The sequence below is a fragment of the Rhinopithecus roxellana genome, chromosome 7 (genome assembly GCF_007565055.1).
Source record: "Rhinopithecus roxellana isolate Shanxi Qingling chromosome 7, ASM756505v1, whole genome shotgun sequence".
In the NCBI taxonomy this organism is placed as follows: Eukaryota; Metazoa; Chordata; class Mammalia; order Primates; family Cercopithecidae; genus Rhinopithecus; species Rhinopithecus roxellana.
The window spans coordinates 50863005-50876243 of NC_044555.1; the positions used below are offsets into that span (position 1 = coordinate 50863005).

The 13239-nt window shown below is 39.4% G+C and overlaps 1 protein-coding gene and 1 pseudogene across 1 annotated transcript in view; both read right to left on the reverse strand.

The window, feature by feature from the left end:
- OPHN1 (oligophrenin 1) overlaps positions 1-13239 on the reverse strand; it is a 407359-nt gene that overhangs the window by 23480 nt on the left and 370640 nt on the right. Inside the window, exon 20 of the mRNA XM_030934177.1 lies at positions 2828-2975. Coding sequence (XP_030790037.1) covers positions 2828-2975 — 148 coding nt within the window. The remainder of the gene's footprint in view (positions 1-2827; positions 2976-13239) is intronic.
- Positions 204-1444, reverse strand: LOC104653767 (annotated as a pseudogene).

The following is a 13239-nucleotide window of genomic DNA, read 5'->3' on the forward strand; positions in this document are numbered from 1 at the left end:
GATCTTGAAGAATGTAGGCAAATCCGGGGTGCAGTAAAGATGAGCTGAGATGCTGTGCAACTGTTTAAGGGTTCCCGGGCACTGCATCTCTTGGCCACCAGCTGAACCTTGACACGGAAGGTTTTAGCTAATGCCAAGTGGAGATGCAGAAAATGCTAAGTTGACATAGAGGCTGTGCACAGGAACTAAAAGGCAGGAAAGTACTAAATATTGCCGAGAGCATCCACCCCAGGAAGGACTTTACCTTCCAGGAGCTCTAAACTGGCACCACCCCTAGTGCTCACATGCCTGATTTTATCCTTTGTGCTCCATTTGGCACAGCAAGTGGCAGCATCTCCACCACCTATGATGCTAATGCAGCCCCTAGAAGTGGCTTTCACCACCTCATCCATGAGGGCTTTGGTTACCCGGGCAAAAGCTTCCCATTCAAATGCCGCCCCCCCGCCCCAGTCTGCTTAGCCCGAGTAACAGTCTCAGCATACTTCTTGCTGCTTTCAGGACCACAATCCAAGCCCATCCAGCCCGCAGGTATGCCAGAAGCCACAGTGGCTTGGCCAGTCTTGGCATTCTCATCAAATTTGTCAGCAGTGACAAAGTCAACAGGCAAGGTAATCTTCACACCATTCTTCTCAGCTTGGGACATTAGGTCTTTGACAATCTTGGCTCCCTCTTCATCAAATAGAGAAGTGCCAATCTCCATGTTGTTGAGCACCTTAAGGAAGGTAAAAGCCATTCCACCATCAATAATCATCTCGTTGACTTTGTCCAGCATATTATTGATCAGGTGGATCTTGTCTGCAACGTTAGCTCCACCCAGGATGGCCAGGAAGGGTCGCTATGGGCTCTTTAAGACCTTGGCAAAGTAGTTCAGCTCCTTCTTCATCAAAAAACCACCAGTCTTCTGAAGCAGACTGACTCCTACCATAGAGCTGTGGGCTGTGTGAGCAGTGCTAAAAGCATCATTGACATACACGTCCCCTAGCTTGGAAAGTGAAGCTTGGAAAGCTTCTATTTTGGCTGACTCACTTTAACCTTGTTCCCAGAGTTTTCCCTTCCCTTCTTCTTCCACATGAAAGTGGAGGTTCTCCAGCAGGATGACAGACCCAGCAGCTGGGTTTGCACAGGCTTTCTCCACTTCTGGGCCTACACAGTCCTTCAACAACAGAACATCCTTGCCCAGCAGAGATTTGAGTTCTATAGCAACTGGCTCTAAGGAGTACTTGTCAGGAACAGGGACACCATCAGGCCGGCCTAGGTGGCTCGTAAGGACTACTGACTTGGCTCCATTGTCCAAGCAGAATTTGATGCTTAAGATAGCAGCCTTAATCCTCTGGTTGTTTGTTATCCGGTTGTTCTACATAGGAACATTGAAGTCGACTCTCATAATGACCCGCTTCCCTTTCACGTCCAGCTTGTCCAGTGTCAGCTTGTTAGAAAGCGACATTTTGGAAATGGAGAGAGGTCCATGTTTCAGACAGCAAGGGAGCCGGCTGCTGATGTGTGCTTGGGAAGCTTGCAGAATCTTTTATTTCCATATTTTAAAGGATGTACATGTTACTGGTTGCCAGGGAGAATGAATTATAGGCAAGGAAGAAGGCAAGCGATGGTATCAGGTAAGAGATAATAGTGGCTCACAGTGACAGAAGCAGTGGGCAGTAGTAGAAGTTAGCATATAATGTGCACGTAGAGCTGACAAGAATTGCTAATTGATTCAATATGAAGGAAAAGGGGAAAGGAGTAACCGAGGATGATTCCAAAGTTCTTGACCTTAGCAACTGGATGACTGCTGCTGCCAGTTACTTAGATGGGGGAGACCAGAGTAGGAACAGGTTAAGAAAGAGTTGGGCATCAAGTTATGTTTTTCACAGTGTAAACTGAGATGCCCATGAGTCATCCAAGGAGAACTATTGAGCAGGAATTTTGATATGACAAAAGAGGCAGGATATCAATCTTAGATAAATTTGGAAATCGTCTTTAGCATTTAAATGATATGTAAAACCATGAAACTTAATGAGATCATACAGGAAAAGAACATGATCAGAGAACAGGACTAAGAAAAAAGCTCTGGGATCTTCTAACATGTAAAGTTGGGAAGAGAAGAAAAAACAGGAGAGAAGACTGAGATGGATTATCTGGTGAGATTAAAGGAAAATCTGGTGTCCTGAAAGCCAAGTGAATAAAGTGTTTCAAGAAGGAGGAGTTAGTCAACTGTGTCAGATGCTGCTAACAAACTGAGTATGATGAGAACAATGTTGTAGCTATTTGGTTTGGCCTCATGGAGATTATTGGCAAACCTGACAAAAATGGTCTTAGTGGAGTAGGAGGGCAGAGGCACATTTAGAATGGGTGTATTCTCCACACTAGCAATTATTCCACTGAAGGCATTTATTTTTTCACTTATCTATGTCTCCATTTCTTCTGTGAGGGCAAGCAATGTATCTTAATTTCACCCAGCACAGTACCTGGCACATAGTAGTTATCCAATCCATGTTTGCTATATTTGAATTTAAAATTTCACATTCACCTTGCTCACCCATTTCAATATATTAGGGGCATAAATCTAAGAACACCTTGGATCCTGCACTGGCCTTATAGGGATCCTCCACATGGTAACTTCCTTTATAAGCTCATCACCATCCTATCTACTGTCAAAGGCTTAATCCCCTCTCTGAGCACAAACTACAAACACTGGCTGCTTTTAAGCTCAGGAGCCAGGAAAGATCTACTTTTATAGAGAGAAAAATGGTCATGCCACCACTTCTGCCCTTCGATATCCTCTCTGTCTCTAATCACCATTCAGAAGCTAAGGGTAAACCTCAGTACTGACCTTCGCTTTCATCCAGGGAAGAAGTATAGAAAACCGTCCTTTCTCGCAGCAAGCGCTTTGAAATCGTGATTGGTTTGTGCCTTCTTGCTGTCACCCGAGGCGGAGGCACTGGCGGTGCAGCGCTTTCCTCAGGTGGACCTAAATAGATCTGTGGAGAAAGAAGGAAGATATCTAGAGAATAATTGGATCAAGTTTTTGTCTTCTGAATACTACCCACCAGTTGATGCTTGCTGGCCTTTTATCTAGAGTCTGTAACATGAATACTAATATGATTCAAAGATTCAGAGATTTTCTTAATCACTCTAGTTACCAGTAAGTGTTTAGGTATCTTCTACCGTGCTCAAGGCACAGAACCTGGCACTTCCCAGTTTGGAAGAAAAAATGCATATAAAAGGTGGCATTAGTCCTGGATTTTCCATTTCCTTCCTGGGAGACCTTAGGCAAGTCACCTCACTTCTCCGAGCCTCAGCTTTCTCATCCGTAACATAGGGACAGCAAAACCTACTTCACAGGGTGTGATAAGAAAGGAATGAAAGGAGCTGTCAAGGTACCTTCTTTGGGTGGGGGTGGGACATGGAAGGAGACTAAACACAATTACATGCCCATATGCTTTCAATAGTTCTGAAGGGATACCAAAGAATCTGATTACATTGTTTGTCTCAAGGTAGGACTAATGACTGGCTGGGGAATAGAGGGAGAACAACTGTGTTTTCCTTTCTATGTCACATTGTTCTTTTATAATTTCATGCCATGGTACATTACCTATTCAATAGAAAGTAAAATAAAATTAAAAAGCACCAACACAGTGCTTTGGATGCTATAGGAAGTGCTGAAGGCATGCAGAAGGAGCTGTGATTAGAATTTTTATATAATGTCTCATGTGTACCTAAGGATTTTCCAGTCTCCATGGAGACCAACCTTTTAGCCCAAGTGCATACACTGCGGGATGAAACACATGTGATGGAGAAAGGGGACCACTGTCTAGCCAGTGAGACTAACAAAATCACCCCCAATGATTAGTGTAAAGAGAAATGTCATAGCCCAATATCCCATCAGGCAAGGGTCAACACAGACTACATAGGCATGGAAATAACATGATTGAGAACACAAGGCAAGCCTGTGTAAAAGCAGGACGATGATAAGAAACAATGTATGAACAATTACAAGCCATGAGTATATGCCTCATGATTGTAAGGAAGACAAAATGCAACTGAACAGCAAGAAGATGAATGTTGAGGCCATACAGTTCTAGGTCATATTCCTAATTCTACCATCATTAGTAATAATAGTCTAAAGAGCTACCATTTTGTGAGCTCAAACACTATAGTAGTTGTTACAAATATTTCTTGCTATTTGTCAAATACATGAGGCTGTTGCACTGACTGTTTATTCCACCCAGACTGATCTTCCTCCAGATATCGATTCTTCTAGGATTCTAATCAAACATATTCTGATCAGTAAGCCCTTCTGGGTCAATATATTTAAAACATTGACATCCCTCCCTCTACCCAACCATTCCTATCTTCCTTCCATGTTTAATTTTTTTTCTCTTCAGCATTTCCTATCACTTTCTAACATAGAACATGTTTTACTTATTGATTTTGTTTGCTGTCTGTCTCCAAGCTAGATTTTACACAACACAGAAACATGTCTGTCATGTTCACTGCTCTATCTCTACCACCTAGAAGAGGGACTGGAATTGCTGAGTCGAAAAACAAATACATTTGCAATTCTAATGTAAAAGGCCAAACTGTCGTCTGAAAATACTACTACTATTAACCGCTACTAACTACTACTACTAAAATACTACTACAAACAGCTACTTCTTATTCTGGCCAAGATAGGGCACCAAAACTAGTTTTACTCATTTAGCCTGAAACAAGTAAAAACAAAACAAAACTAAACTAGGAAAAACACATGCAACAGTAGTTTTAAAGGCATTGGAAATCCAGCAGTGAAGGACAGTGAATGCTGAGAGACAGAAAAAAACAAATGAGGTTAGCCCTATGAGTGTCCCAGCTTAGAGTTTTGCAGGCCTCAGTGCAGGAAGGGGAACCCAGGTGGAACCCAGTACTATCCCTACGTTGAGAAGATTGAGTTGGGAGTATGGGAAAGGCAAGGAAGTGAGAATTTGCAAGGCAAAGTGCCAGAGAGAAGATTTTGTACACTGAAGAATTCAAAATATTGCTGAGAAATATTAAGAAAATCTAGATAAACAGATATATTTTGTTTGCAGGTATAAAGACTCAATAGTGTTAAGATGTAAATTCTTAAAAAATTGATCTACAGATTGAACACAACCCAAATACCAGTAAGCTTGTATGTAGACATTGACAAGCTGATTCAAAAATGTATAAGGATATGCAAAGAACCTAGAATAGTCAAAACAATCTTGAAAAAGAAAAACCAACTTGGAAGGCTAACATTACCTGACTTCAAGTCGTATTATAAAGCTACAGCAATTAAGACAGTGTGGCACTGGTGTCAAGATAGGTGAGTAGATCAATGGAACATAATAGAAAGCCCAGAAATAGACTCACACCTATACAGATAAATTTATTTATTTATTTTACAAAGGCAATTCAGTGGAGAAAGGACAGCAATGGCACTGGAACAATGTGATATACACAGGCAAAAAAGGAACTTCATATCTCATACCACAGAAGAAAACTAACTCAAAATGGGCTATAATCAAATTTAAAAGCTGAAACTATAAAATTCCGAGGAGAAAAATCTTTGTAATCTTAGGTTAGGCAAAGATTTCTTGGATACAATGATTCATAAAAGAAAGAAATCAATAAACTGAACATCAAATTTAAAAACTTATGATTTTCTAAAAGATGCTGTTAAGAATGAAAAGAAAAACCACAGCCTGAGTTAAAATATTTGTAAATCATATGTCTGATAAAGAACTTGTATTATACATATATATGTCTAATATAAAGAACTCCCAAAACTCAGTAACTCAATAATAAGAAAACAAGTAAATCAGTTTTTAAAGAATAAGCAAAATATTTGAATACACACTTTACCAAAGAAAACATACAAATGGCAAACATAAAAAAATGTTCAACATCATTAGGTCAATAGGGAAATGCATGTTAAAACCATGATGCGATACCACTGAACACCTATTAGAATGGTTGAAATTTTTTAAAGACTGACCATACCACATGTTGAAAAGAATATGGAGGAACTGGAACTTTCATTGCTGATGGGAATGTAAAATCAGACAATGTCATAGTGAATTAAAAAAAAAAAAACAACCACCCAATGAAATAGATCATCTGAATAGTCCTATAACCATTAAAAATTTTCAATTCATAGTTTAAAAACTTCCAAAGAAGAAATCTCTAGACCAAGATAGTTTAACTGGAGGATTCCACCAAACATTTACAGAATTAACATGAGTTTTACAGTTTCTTCCAGAAAGTACGATGATACAATTACTTAAGAAAGACGTTTTACACTTTCTTTAACAATTAAATGTATAATTACTATTTGACTCAGTCATTTCTACTCCTTCATGTTTACTCAAGAAAAAAGAAAACATAAGTCATACAGACTGTACACAAATGTTTGCAGCAGATCCAAACTGGAAACAACCCAAATGTACATTAACTAGTGAATAGACAACCAAATTTTGGTATATATGATGGCATACTACTCAGTAATAAAAAGGAATGAACTATTGACTCATTATAACAACTTAAATTAATCTCAGAATAATTATGCTGAATCAAAGAAGGCAGACCAAAAAAAAGTATATATTGCATTATTCCATTTATACAAAACTTTAGAAAACACAAATTATACTGACAGAACTGATTAGTGGCTGCCTTAGGTGAAGAGTATAGTGTAGGAGTGGGTTGGAGAGGGGAGGATTTTGAAGCGATAAGCCATTGAAAAGGACATACGAAGGAAAAGAAAATGAAATAGCTTGTGAACATAAAAATCAACTTCACTAATAATTATAAAACTACAATTCAAACAAGATATCACATTTTCCCTATTAGACTGATAAATTAAGAAAAATCAATATTGCCCTAAACTAACAAAGAAGTGGGTAAAAACAGTCACCTTTATAAGCTGTTATTGGGAGGGTGATTTGGTTTAGCCATATTGGGGGTCAATCTGGTAGTAGCAATCATGATTTTAAATAGGTATGCACTCTGATCTCCCTACTTTTAGAACCCCAATTGAGCAGAAATCCTGACACATACACTCACTGATATCTATGCAAGTGCCATGTACCATAAAAAAAAAAAAACTACATAAATACCTATTAACATGGGAAAGTTACATAAATTGTGATTCACCCACTGAGGAATATTGTACAACTGTTAAAAGGCAGTGATGTAGATTTGTAAGAACTGAGGTGGAAAGATTAAATATTTTCAAGTAGTTTATGAAATAGTATATATAGTATGGTGTCATTATTCAAAAATAGCTTTGTGTGTTTATGAATGTACTGTCCTTTGTCATTTATAATTGCAAAGAAAAGGGTCTAGAAGCATACACATTAAATTGTTAACAATCACAATCATAACCTCTAGGAAAGTGAATAGGATTACAGAGGAACGTCAAAAGATACATTCCTGTTTTAGTCTACACACTTCTATGTTATTTAAATTTTTGTGCTGAATTTTAAGTTCAGTTTGATTTTTTAAAACATAATAAAAATGAAAACAAGGACATCCCTCTAAAATATTTTTTATTGTTGTTTAAGAAAGAACCTAAATTGTAGGGATCTAACACACATGAGTTCAAACCTCAGCTCTATCACTTATGGCCTGTCATTTTAGGTAAGTCATTTAACCTCTCTGAGCCTCAGTTGTCTAATTTGCCAAAAGAAGATCATGTCTATGAGTATAGTTGTCATGATCAACTGATAAATGTACATGAGTATTTGTCTAGCTTAAACCCCCCTTCTCTCTCTCTCTCTCTCACTCCAGTGCCCTTCCATTTGGTTTGGAACAGAACCTCTTAACTGGGGGCAATTCTACTTCCCAGGGGACATTTCATGACATCTGTGGAAATATTTATTGTCACAACTGTGGAAGGGCGGTTGCCATCTAGTGGGGAGAGGCAAGGAAACCTGCTAAACATCCAACAACACCCAGGGCAGTCCCCACAACAAGAATTATTGGCCCCAAATGTCAAAATAATACCAAGGCTGAAAAAATGTTGGTCTAGAATAATGAAGAGGAGTAATAAATGAGAATATACTTACTTAATGCAGATGGGATTCAAGAACATTTAAACCTGAACTGAATTTCTAAAAAACATTTTGAAAACAGAAAACAGAATACATATTTATTATGTTTATAGGCATCCATCCATGCATCTGTCCATCCAACAATCTTTTCTGATTGAACCCAAGTGAGTGTTCTTAATGGAGATAAACACATCATATATTATTACCCCTTGCTCAGTTAGAAGACATCCTTGCTGAGGCATTCATAATATACCAGACCACAGACACCCTCCCTCACAGATGGCCTCACCTCAGACTTTAGAGAAAAGGGGAAAAGGGAGGTCATTAGAAGTAAACTTCGACTGGGCGCGGTGGCTCATGTCTGTAATCCCAGCACTTTGGGAGGCTGAGGCAGGCGGATCCCTTGAGGCCAGGAGTTCAAGACAAGCCTGGCCAACATGGTTAAACCCTAGCTCTACTAAAAGTACAAAAATTAGTCAGGTATGGTGGAGCATGACTGTAATCCCAGCTACTCAGGAGGCTGAGGCAGGAGAATTGCTTAAACTCAGAAGGTGGAGGTTGCAGTGAGCCAAGATTGCACCACTGCACTCCATCCTGGACAACACAGCAAGACTGTCTCTAAATAAATAAATAAATAAACAAGTAAGTAAGTAAGTAAGTAAGTAAGTAAACAACTTCAACTTTCTGTCCCTCTACTGATAAACTCATTGACATCCACACTTATAAACTTACTTTATCTCCTCCTCACTTGCTAAGGAGAATGCCTCTACCTATGCTCTGGATCCCATCTCATCTCTTCCTGTTTCTCAGGGACCTTCCTCCATCATTCGTCTCCTTTCTTACAATACTGTTTCTCAAAAGCGTTTAAACGAACTTAAGTCTCTCCTGTCTGAACCCACGCTACTCCCCACTGCCATCACACTCATTTTCTTCTACACTTTCCAGACAGTTAAGTCTCCATTTCTTCATCCTCCAGTTGATCCTCAACCTTGTCTCTGCCCACATCACTCCTCTGTAACTGTTTTTACAATGATCACCACTGGCCTGCTAATTGTCAACTCCAACAGGTACTTTTCCATTTTTATTTTGACTGTGCTCCAACATTTAACACATTTAACCAATCCATTTCTAAAAATTCCTCTCTCTTTACCTTTCTGCTTCTCTGAACACTGTTGTCTCTTTCACTGGCTTTGAAATTTGATGTTCTCCAGGATTGTGTCCTCAGCCTTCTAATGATCTCACTTGTCTGCACTCATTCGCTTTCTCAACCGTGTCATCCACTCATGTGGCTTGCACTACCAAGTTTCTCTACTGGTTTCTATACCAATATATCTAACTGACTGCACAATGTTGCTTTCTGGATATCCCAGAGGTATCTCAAATTCAACATTTCTAGAATTAAACACATTCGCCTCTTAAAATTTTGTATTACCTAAAACAATGCCAGTGTCCAAGCCAGAAATCTGGACATTATTATATTAAAACCCTCCCCCTTTCTCACATCCCACATCCATTTAGTCACCAAGTTCTATCAATTATACTTCCTTAATGTCTCTCTAATCTATCCCCTCTGCTCACTACCACTGACTCGGTTGAGTCTCATCATGTCTCTCTATGACTATTATAGTCTCCTAATTGTTCTTTCTGTCTGCAGTCACTCCTGCCTTTAATCTGTCTACCCGAGTGCAGATAGAGTGATCTTTTCTCAACTCTAATCTAATTGTGTTACTCCACTGCTTAAAATATTTCAATGACTCTTCCCTGTCTTAGGGACAAAGGCCAAATTCCTTAGTTAGCACACAAGGTACTCAACAATCTGGCCAGAGCCTGAAATCTCCAGCCCCATCTTCCACTATTCCCCTACATTCACCCTCCACTATAGCCATGCAGAATTATTAAAGTTCTTTAGTCTCTTAGTTATTTAGTTCTCTGTTTTTTTTTTATAGAACTTAATTTCTCTGGTGTCTCATTCCTGTATGTATCTAGAGCGATCTATACACAGAACACTTTCACTCTTACCCTTTATGGCAGAGACTGCTAATTGCTTACTGGTGTCCACCTTCCCCTTCTTACTTTTACTAATGGAAGTCACTGAATGGTAGCTGGGCACCCATGCCTACCTTTCTTAGTCTCCTTTGCAGCTAGATAAGGATATGTGATTAAGTTTTAGATAACAGAATACAAGTAGAACTAATGCATGAAAGCCTCTGGGTCATGCTTTTATGAAGAAGCTGTCTGTATTACATTCTGTCTTTTTTCCCTTTCTCTCTGGCTAGTAAATGGGGACAAATGGAATAGCTATCTAGGATCAAGAAACTGAAGCCAAGTGGTGAGGATGGCAAAAGTATGCCATTGATCTTGGACTATTCACTGCTAAACTTTTAGGTGAGAGAAAAATGTACTCCTCTCCATCATATTTCAGCCAAATAATTTGCAGTCCTCTGTTATAGGAGGACTTTTCTTATAGAAGGTTAGCCTATACCTTAATTAATCTACTCTTCTGACTTTCAGGACTCACATCGTGCATTACCCACTGTATGAAGACTTCTTTGATTCCCAATAGAGAGGTAAGTTCCCTTCCATGGGCTCCCACAGCATCCAATGCACATCTTCACCACAGTCTTTATTACACTGCATCCTGAGTGTTAGTTGGTTCCAGATACCCCCCAGTCCCATAACTTTTCTGACAGCAGAGATTTTTTTCCTGATTCATTTCTAGAGGCTAGGGCTGAGTAGGGCATGAGGCAAGATAAAGCAGCTAAATGACAGTTTTTAAAATGAATGGATGAATTTTGGCTACCAGGCCCTTTAGAGCATATTAAGTAATAGAACTTTTTTTTCATTTATTCCTTCTCCAACTATAATCGGGAAGACAGAGTACAAAATAGAGGTAAAAGAGTCAGGACAGAGTCAGAGTTAGTTGTGTTGGAGCTTTGCTATGTAACCAGGGGCAAGAAATTTAAACTATATGAATCTCAAACTTGAAGCTCAGTTTGCATTTTGCAAATGTCAGCTGCAAAATGAGAATAGTGATACCATCTACCTCATAGGGTTGTTGTGATGGTTGAATAAGGTAACATACAGGCATACCTAGGAGACAGTGTGGATTTGGTTCCAGACCACCAGAATAAAATATGTATCACAGTAAACTGCGCCACACAATTTTTCTGGTTTCACGGTGCTTATACTATACTGTAGTCTAGTAAGTGTGCAAAAGCATGATTCCTAAAAATACATCCCTTCATTAAAATAATTTATTGCTAAAAAATGCTGATAATCATCTGAGCCTTCAGCAAATCATACCCTTTTTTGCTGGTGGAGGGTCTTGCCTCTATGTTGATGACTGCTGATTGATCAGGATGGTGCTTACTGAAGGCTGGAGTGGCTATGGCAATTTCTTAAAAGAAGACAACAATGAAGTTAGCTGCATCAATTGACTCTTCATTTCACAAAAAGTTTCTCTGTAGCATGCTATGCTGTTTGATAGCATTTTACTCTCAGAACTTCTTTCAAAATTGGAGTCGCTCCTCTCAAACTCTGCCACCGCTTTAGTAAACCAAGTTTATGCAATGTTCTTTTTCTTTTTCTTTTTTTTTTTTTTTTCTGAGGCGGAGTCTCGCTCTGTCGCCCGGACTGGAGTGCAGTGGCCGGATCTCAGCTCACTGCAAGCTCCGCCTCCCAGGTTTACGCCATTCTCCTGCCTCAGCCTCCCGAGTAGCTGGGACTACAGGCGCCCGCCACCTCGCCCGGCTAGTTTTTTGTATTTTTAGTAGAGACGCGGTTTCACCGTGTTAGCCAGGATGGTCTCAATCTCTTGACCTCGTGATCCGCCCGTCTCGGCCTCCCAAAGTGCTGGGATTACAGGCTTGAGCCACCGCGCCCGGCCTGTTTATGCAATATTCTAAATCCTTGGTTATCATTTCCACAATGTTCACAGCATCTTCACCAGGAGTAGATTCCACCTCAAGAAAGCATTTTCTTTGCTCATCCATAAAAAGCAGCTTCTCATCCATTGAACTTTTATTCTGAGATGGCAGCAATTCAGTCACGTCTTCAGGCTCCACTTCTAATTCTAGTTCTCGTGCTATTTCTACCACATCTACAGTTACTTCCTCCACTGAAGGCTTAAGCCCCTCAAAGTCAGCCATGAGGGTTGAAATTAACTTTTTCAAACCTCTGTTACTTTGTTGATATTCTGACCTCCTCTCATAAATTATTAATATTTTTAATGACATCTAGATTGGTGAATGCTTTCCAGAAAGTTTTAAATTTACTTTGCCCAGATTCATCAGAGGAATCACTAGCTATGGGATCTAAAGCTTGATGAAATCTATTTCTTAAATAATAAGACTTGAAAGTTGAATTTATTCCTTGATTCATGGGCTGCAGAATGGATGTTGTATTAGTAGGCATGGAAACAACATTCATTAATCTCCTTGCACATCTCCATCAGAGCTGCTGGGTGATTAGTACATTGTTAGTGGGCAGTGATATTTTGAAGGAGAGTTTTTCTTTTGAGCAGTAGATCTCAAGAGTGGGCTTAAAATATTAATAAAACATGCTGTAGACAGATGTGTTGTCATTCAGGCTTTGTTGTTCCATATATGGAGCATGGGCAGAGGAGATTTTGCATAATTCTTAAGGGCCCTAGGATTTACAGAATGGTCCATTGGCCTTGGCTTCATCAGCTGCATTAGCCCTTAATGAAAAGAGTCCTGTGTAACTTTGAACCCAGGCATTGACTTCGTTGCAGCTATGAAAGTCCTACATGGCATCTTCTTCCAATAGAAGGCTATTTCATGTACATTGAAAATGTGTTTTCTAGTGTTGCCACCTTCATCAATGATCTTAGCTGCATTTTCTGGATAACTTGGTACAGCTTTTACATCAGCACTTGTCGCTTCACCTTGCACTTTTATGTCATAGAACTGATTTATTACCTTAAACGTCATGAACCAACCTCTGCTAGTCTCAAACTTTTCTTTTGCAGCTTCCTTACTTCCTCAGCCTTCACAAAATTGAAGAGTTGCGGCCTTCCTGTGGATTAGGCTTTGGCTTAAGGGAATATTGTGGCTGGTTTGATTTTCTACCCAGACCACTAAAAGATTCTCCCTATGAGCAATAAGGCTATTTTGGTTTCTTATCATTTGTGTGTTCACTGGAGTAGCACTTTTAATTTTCTTCAAGAATTTTT